The 8,667-nt window shown below is 40.4% G+C and overlaps 1 protein-coding gene across 1 annotated transcript; it reads left to right on the forward strand.

The window, feature by feature from the left end:
* Window positions 1-5,429: 5,429 nt before the first annotated feature.
* LOC137744533 (uncharacterized) lies at window positions 5,430-6,788 on the forward strand. Its single transcript, XM_068484328.1, has one exon. It carries the CDS (start codon window positions 5,430-5,432, stop codon window positions 6,786-6,788), a length of 1,359 nt encoding a protein of 452 aa, XP_068340429.1.
* The last annotated feature ends 1,879 nt before the right edge of the window (window positions 6,789-8,667 follow it).

Raw genomic sequence — 8,667 nt, forward strand, 5'->3', positions numbered from 1 at the left:
TTGTACTCAACTAGAAGTATCATAGTCGTCCGAAGGCAGTACCTGTCCATCACTCGAAGGTGAAGCTGAATAACCCGTCCATCACTTGAAGTTGAAGCTATATAAAATAGCATCCATCCACACCGACACTAGCCGTGGCTAGTGAAGCTGTCCGACACCTCTTTCGGCAATGAAGATGGGGGTATATAATAAATCATATCTCACTCCTCCATCATCTATGTCATATGGCCATAGACAATAACCGTGGTGTGCAGATGTGCCGTATGATAACCCACTAGGTAAGTACCAAAACATATCTCAAAATCTCGTATCATAAATCCATGGTAAATCATGTTCATAAATCCATAAAATAAATCATATTTGTAAATCCATGATATAAGGCATATTCGAGATCAATAGAAATCCATATATGCAAATCCCATAATTCATAACCGTTCGTAAATGTAATTTCAATATAATCATGAATATTCCGTAAAAGCAATTAAACCATGAAGCCTATATAAACCATAATTATATAAATCCGGAAAACATAATATAAAATGTATTAAATGCATTGTAGGCAAATATTTTTTAAAAATATTTAGGTTATGAAGGGGTCCACTCACTAGTTTTTCCATTGCCCGAAGCCGCTTGAACTATCGAGGATGTAATCCTTTCCCGCTAACGCACCTAAACACAAATAAGGACCTTTTAGTAAAACTATACTAAAACGTTACAATTTGGGAAAATGGATGGCGGATTTGGGTTGAACCTCGGGTTTTCCTCCACGCGCCGCCGTGTGTAACGGTCAGCCGCCCCGACTCACCGGAAAATCCAACAACTCCAAAAATTCTCAAATTTTACAGGAATGAAGATCTCGATGAGAGGAATAACTTTCATACCTGCGACTAAGGCCAATTTAACCGGGAAAAGCCCTAACTTCACTAGAATCCGTCAGAAACCCTATAAAGGGTGTGTCTTAATTCATCCTCAAATCGACTTCGACGCTCCAACTAATGATTGGGCATTGTTCCTAAGCTTAAGGGAAGTACATTGATGGTGGAAATTAAACAGAATCATTGCAAGAATGGCAGATCGCTGCCATGAGACCCTCGGTGCCATCGTGCGTCTTCTTCACAAAACTAGGACCAAAACCCATCAATAAAGGGTGGAAATTGAATAGGGAAGAACCAGTGAAAATTGCCTGAAAAACGATGGAAAATCGCCAGATATAGCTTCGGATCAACTGGGTCGCCCAGGTTGGCTGAGGGGTAACCGGGTCAAGGGTGATCCAGTGCATCCCCTCTTTCTCCTTTCCCCTCATTTATTCTGTCCCCCATTGGTCACTCCCTTCTCTCTATTCTCCTGATTGGCTTTCACCTCTTCCTCATTTCTCTCATTTATCTACCATCTCCACCGCCTAACTTTTCTTTCCTTTAATTTGGGCCACACACGTGGGTTTTCAGATTTTGCTCAAAAAATCTGGAGCATTCCAGAAACTAATAAATTTACAATTTTGTCCTCGACTTCATTCGTTAATAACTCATTCATTATAACTCCAAATTGTGTTCTGTTTGCGCCCACGCGTTCGTAGCAATGAGTACTACAAGGATACGCCAAGAAAATGGATCTTACGTGACTTGATAAGACGGTCAACAAAAATCAATGCATTTACCTTGAAGGGTATTTTTCAAATTTTACATTTTAAAATTATAAAAACTGTAGTTTTTTTGGGACAGGTCGTTACACCTTCAATTTCAAATCGTTGAAAGATTGAGAGGGGCAGAGAATGAGAAATTGTTGAAAGATGAGAGAGGCAGAGAAGAAGAACAATTGGGTGGGGTTTGGTAACTGGTAGTTGGTTTGTTTTTTAATTGGGAATTGCTAGCCAGACTCATTAGCAAAGCAAGTCTAGCAAGACTCGCTGGACAGCAGTGTTAGACACGTTGCACTTCCATCCTATCTTCAAAACAAGTTAGGACCTGCATCATTAAAAATACAAAAATAATAATAAAAGTGGTCATGAAATGACATAACCTTTCAATTGATGATGAGACTCACTTTTTAAAGAAAACAAAATATAAAAATAAAAATTGACTTGGAGAACTCAAAAGATCAAGATTGAAGATGAGAAATACGGATGAGAATCCGGATTTTTTTTTGTGAAAATTCAAGAGATTTATTAATTGTGTGTAGGGCTGGGCACGGGCCGGGCCGGGCCCAATTTTGAAGGGACCGGACTGGACCTAGGTTCAAAGGGAACGGGGCGGGTCGGGCCGGGGATTACATTTTTTAATATAAGAACCGGACATTACCCGGCCCGGTTGAAACGGGCCGGTTCGGGCCGGGTCCACGGGTCCCTTTTTTTTTTTTTTTTTTTTTGGTTGTTTGAAAGAAAAAAAAAATTGTACAGATTCACAGATTGCAAATAATCAATCAAAAAGCTTATGCAATAAGACAGTGGTTCCACATTGAAACATGTTTACGAGAAGCTGTCAACTCCTGATCTAATTTTTCGAAAAATGTTTCATACCTCACTTTCCTCACTGGTTCCGGATGCAAGTGTTTCAAGTACTCTGATTCTTGACTGGTATTTCTCTTCACGAGCCTTGGGGAGCGCTTACCAGAGTTTCATTTTCGACATGAAAGCAAGCAACTTATACTTGCAGACTGTAACAACATATACAACTATTCTGCTATAATTTCTTAGCCCAATTGTAGTGTTCTGATGAAGACCAACAATTCTTCTCTGAAACAACAGTAATAAGAATATCTTGTCAGCCTAATCCAAGAACGGAAACAAACATCTCACAAACAATATATAACGATTCAGAACAAGACACATAACCTTGATTAACTCCACAATCATTACAGTCTTGTTGATGGCTCTTCCCATGGCCTTGAACACAAATTCATCCGATCCTTTTTCCTGCAAGGATGCAGCACAAGCAGATAAAGAAAACCTAAGGTATTGTAATAACTAATATAGGTCTAAAATAACCTAAATTACATCCGAAGTCTCTTGGATAAGCAAAATCTAAGGTGCTGTATCAAGTAATATAGGTTTATCAAAACCTAACATAAATCCGAAATCTCTATTCAATCTTTATTCATTCATCCCTACGCATTCTCAAACTTCCATACGCATTATATACTACCATATAATCGCATACGAGCAGAAAATCAACAGCAGCACGTAAACACACAAGATTAACATCAGGGTTTGAATTTGTTTCATCATAATACACAACAAAATTTCATTATTTTCAATTTTTTTTTTTCAATTCTATGCATCCGAAAGCAGAAATTAAACACAAAAAATGGAAGAAAAAAAATAGAGGAGAGGGAGAGAGAGACCTGAAGCAGGGTCATGGCGTAGGTGATGTTTGCGCATCCTGCCCTGACTGGTAATCCTAATCTCGTTCTCATCGATAGGCGTTTCCACTCTCGGCTTCTCCACTCTCTGGTAACGATCCATCTCTTCCGCCCTACAATTTTTTAAAAGCACAGAATTAATCATCTCCAAAAAAACCAAAAGAAAATTTAAATTAAACAATCACGCTATACAAATTCCAGGACAAACAAAACAAAACCAGGTCCCAAACGCACAGCTCAACACAAACAACAAAATCAAAAAATTTCTCGGGAAAACAGATTCTCGGAAACCAAACAGAAGCTAAGGAGGCGGAACATGCAGAATCGAGAGGGGAGAGAAGGAAACGGAGGGGATGATCTGGACGGAGTGAGGTCTGACTCTGAGACGATCGAGCGAGGTCTGAGACGAGAGAGGAGACGAGATTTGGGGAGTGGGGTGTCAAGTTGAGTCAGTCGACTGTGGGTGTGGGAGTCTGGCAGGCAGAGACAGAGTGATCAGATTAAATCAACGCAACTTTGGAAGGTGGAAACGGTTCGGGTCGGGGACCCGTTTCCTCAGCAATTAGGACCCGTCCCGCCCCGCAAATGACATGGACCCGACCCGCCCCGCCCCGTTTTAAAATTTTAAAAACAGGACCCGTCCCGTACCCGCCCCGAATCGCTTGGACCCGCCCCGAACCGCGGGTCCAGGCCCCGTTTGCCCAGCCCTAATTGTGTGTACGTTCGTTGTAAATTATGTGATTAATTTTTATCAGGTATTATTTAGATTTAATTTTAAATATAAAATATAAAATAATTTATAACCGTACGACGTATAATAAATAGAGTAATTAGACGATCCGAGATCCTTACCAAAAAAAAAAAAAAAAAAAAGGAGAAGAGCCGATTTCGAGAAATACCGAGACATAGCTAAATGAAGGATATTTTTGCTAACGTGGGGCAGCAAAAGGAATTTGCCTAGTCAACTAGGCCTTTGGAGCTGTTATACTCGACGTTGAAACTTTGCAACCGTCACTTTTGCTTCTCACTTTCTCTCTCCAATCCACGTCAGCAAAAGGAATTTGCCTAGTCAACTAGGCTCTTGAGGCTTTTATACTTGACGTTGGAAGTTTGCAACCGTCCCTTTTGCTTCTCACTTTCTCTCTCCAATCCACGTCAGCAAAAGGAATTTGCCTAGTCAGCTAGGCTCTTGGAGCTCTCATACTCGCGTTGTAACCGTCACAGCGTCACTTTTGCTTCTCACTCTCCCTCTCCAATCTCTCCCCTTCCCTCTTTAAGCAAAGAAGACTGTCTCTCTCATCTCTCCCCTTTCCTCTCGGAGAAAAAAGCTATCAACGCTCAGTGAAAAAGCTCTGAACGCTCGGAGAACTGCCTTCCGGTCCTCTGCCCGCCCTCCGATCCTCTACCTGCCCTTCGACTAGGTTTGCTATTTCTTGGTGCGTTTCATTCGGAAATTGCTCTGAACGATCGGAGAAAAAGCTCTCAACGATCAGAGAACCGCCTTGATCCTCTGCGTCTTAGTTTACTTGAAGCGCTTTCTGTAGATTCCGTCTCTCTTTCGATCTTTGCGTTATATATCTGATCTGGATCGTATATCTGTATTTAGTTTGTGAAATTTCATTTGTTCGACTAGGTTTGCTATTTCTTGGTGCGTTTGATTGTGAAATTTGATTTGTTCAGTTCAATTGTTCGACTAGGTTTGCTATTTCTTGGTGCGTTTTATTCTGTAATTTCATTTGTTCGAGTACGTTTGCTATTTCTTGGGACGTTTCATTTGGAAAATTCATTTGTTCGACCAGGTTTGCTATCTCTTGGTGCGTATGATTTGATTCTGAATTTCATTTGCTCGACTAGGATTTCTATTTCTTGGTGGGTTTCATTCTATATTTTATTTGTTCGACTAGGTTTGCTATTTCTTGGTGCGTTTCATTCTGAAATTTCATTTGTTCGACTAGGTTTGCTATCGCTTGGTGCGTTTGATTCTGAATTCCATTTGTTCGACTAGGTTTGCTATTTCTTAGTGCATTTGATTGTGAAATTTGATTTGTTCAATTCAATTGTTCGACTAGGTTGCAATGTCTCTGCAAACTTCCGGTGAAGACATCTCTCTGCAGGGGCAGGATTTACAGAGAAGTGTATTGTTGAAACTACCTCCTCCACAACACAAGGTGTATCCAAATAATTTGTTTCAGGAGATGGAGGAGGTGTATCCAAATAATTTGTTTCAGGAGATGGAGGTTGGGGCTTACCTCAAGAAGCAGAGCAAACTGAAGCTTGAGGAGCCGGAGGAGTCAGAGGAGTCAGAGGACTCGAAGGAGTCGGAGCTTAGGCAATCATTCCAAAAGTTACCTCCCCCGCTGCGCAAGGTGTATCCCAAATTTGCTTTAAATAAGTACATCTCTCTGCAGAGACAGGATTCGGAGAAGAGTGGCAAACAGGAGCTTGACGAAAGGAAGGTGCTGGAGGACTGGGAATATAATTCACCTCTCTCGGTTTTGCATGGGAAGTTGCCGAGGCGATCCTTTGGGAAATTACTACCTCCCCCGCTGCACAAAGTAGGAACAAACCTGAAGGAAGATGTTAAGGTCGACAAGAATTGCGAGACTATTGAGGATGCTGAGTATAGAAATGACAAGTGGGAACTGCTTAATCACTGCCAAGATGATGAGGAGGTCCAGCCGGCATCTGTTCACCAGAATGCCAAGGAAGATGGTAAGGTCGATGATGAGGAGGTCCAGCCGGCATCTGTTCACCAAATGCAGAATGCCAAGGAAGATGTTCAGGTTGATGATGAGGAGGTCCAGCCGGCATCTGTTCACAAGAATGCCAAGGAAGATGTTAAGGTCGATGATGAGGAGGTCCAGCCGGCATCGGTTCACCAAATGCAGAATGCCAAGGAAGATTTTCAGGTTGATGATGAGGAGGTCCAGCCGGCATCTGTTCACCAGAATGCCAAGGAAAATGTTAAGGTCGATGATGAGGAGGTCCAGCCGGCATCTGTTCACCAAATGCAGAATGCCAAGGAAGATGTTCAGGTTGATGATGAGGAGGTCCAGCCGGCATCTGTTCACAAGAATGCCAAGGAAGATGTTAAGGTCGATGATGAGGAGGTCCAGCCGGCATCGGTTCACCAAATGCAGAATGCCAAGGAAGATTTTCAGGTTGATGATGAGGAGGTCCAGCCGGCATCTGTTCACCAGAATGCCAAGGAAAATGTTAAGGTCGATGATGAGGAGGTCCAGCCGGCATCTGTTCACCAAATGCAGAATGCCAAGGAAGATGTTCAGGTTGATGATGAGGAGGTCCAGCCGGCATCTGTTCACCAGAATGCCAAGGAAGATGTTAAGGTGGATGACGAGAATTGCGAAAATATTGATGCTGAGCATAGAAATGACATCGACCATGAGATGATTATCGAGGTGTGGAAGAATTGAAAGATGCAGCTTTTGGTACTGTGCAGACTTACGATCAATCTTGTCCCCACTTGACCCTAGATCTCAAAGAAAACCCTAATTGCAATCCTCTTCATTCCTACAGAAAGTGTGCCTTCTGTCTCACTTTTGTCCCCACCTGTATAGGACAAGTTTTCTGTAACTTTTGACCGTAGAGGCTGGAAATAATTAGGGTAAATGGCAGTTGCTTTTTCATTTGGATACAACTACAATTTGGTTAATTACCGAACTCATCCTAACTACTGTGCTAACCCCCACAACTACAATTTGGTTAATTTTGCATTTTCATTTGGATTCAATTTTATGCATGCTTATTACCTTGCAGTATTTTTTTTTTTAGGAACATTTGATCTTTAGTTTTATACAATATTGTCTTCGAATTAATGGCAGTATGGGTAGATACCCGAGAACCCAATTTACCTTTAGAAATTCTAACACCACGTAGTATTTATGTGGATCCTCCTTGGTCAGGCAGCACAAAACTAAGTCATTATACATGGCCACCACTAGCTTTTCTTTTGTGCCTTCAAACCGCGGGATCAAGTGAAGAGCGACAATGCTTGTTTTCCAAAGCAGAGCATCGAAGATGATATGACGAAAGGTGAAACCGGCGGGGGAAGGTTTGGCGGTAGTGTTCAAGAACAAGAGAGTACGCAGCAGCGTTATGGGTTTGTTCCTATCAATTTGCATGCATAAAAAGCGGGCAGCAAAATAAGAATTAGAGATGAGAGCCAACCACCGCTTGCACACACGTTTATTCGACGAGCGTATTTGTAAGGAAGTCGGCAAAGGATTTCAACCAATACGCCATCAGGCAGATCATTGATGATATTGATGAGGAATTTTGATGACAACTGCTCATCAGATTCAGAAGATCACATGGCCGCAGGAATCGGACGACCAACTGCAATTCTAATATGCAACCCAACACTGAATCTCTCCTACTTATATGCAGCGAATTTGAAACCTAATAGAAATAGGAAATCTATAAAAGTTATAATAAGAATCCAACAGTGAATATGTCCTACTTATTTATATTCGTTTTAGAAAATTTTCATTAAATCTGACCAAAATATATAAAAGATTGGGGGTGTATTCAATTGCGATTTTAAGAGATTTTAATTCAGTTAATGAATCTAGGGTATTCAATCAAGATTTTAAATGATTCTCTGAAATTCAAGGTGTATTGAATTAGAATTTTAAGATAGTTTATTAAAATCCTTAGAAATTCGGATGTATTCAATTAGGATTTTAAAGAAGTTTATAACATTCAGGTGTATTCAATTAGAAATTGATTTTAAAGAATTTGAGAAAGTTGAGGAATTAGAGGGAATTAGAGAGATTTCGTAGTGTATTATAAGAATCCACAAATCTCACCCTTCCCCCATGAGATTTCGAGGGAATTGAATCAAAATTTTATATAAAATCTCTATAAATCAATTAACCTCCATAAAAATTCATAAATTTATAAATTCATTAAAGTCTCTCAACTTCTCAATTGAATACATCCCCAAAATATATATAAGAAAATACATGTGGCAGAAAATGAGACGTCTTCATTGAGGCCCACAGACAACTGTTTGTATAAAATGGTGCCAACAAGGTGAGACACGAGAGCAACGACATTTATTATTAGGGATGTGATATCTACACACCTTATTTTACTTCTTACATATCTTTTTAATTTTCGGCCGTCGAATTGAATGAATTGAAGAAGATCAATGGACAAAAATTATCAAAGGTATGTGAGAAGTAAAATAAAATGTGTGGATAACACATCCTTATTATTAAACTAACTCCAGCGGAATTACAAAATCCCTCTTTCTTCCGCTTTTGTTAATTTATTTCTTGCCAATATTAT

Source organism: Pyrus communis, chromosome 1, assembly GCF_963583255.1.
Source record: "Pyrus communis chromosome 1, drPyrComm1.1, whole genome shotgun sequence".
Lineage (NCBI taxonomy): Eukaryota > Viridiplantae > Streptophyta > Magnoliopsida > Rosales > Rosaceae > Pyrus > Pyrus communis.

Excerpts from the sequence above, each read along its gene's own strand:
- LOC137744533 (XM_068484328.1), top strand. The coding sequence starts at position 5,430 with ATGTCTCTGCAAACTTCCGGTGAAGACATCTCTCTGCAGGGGCAGGAT.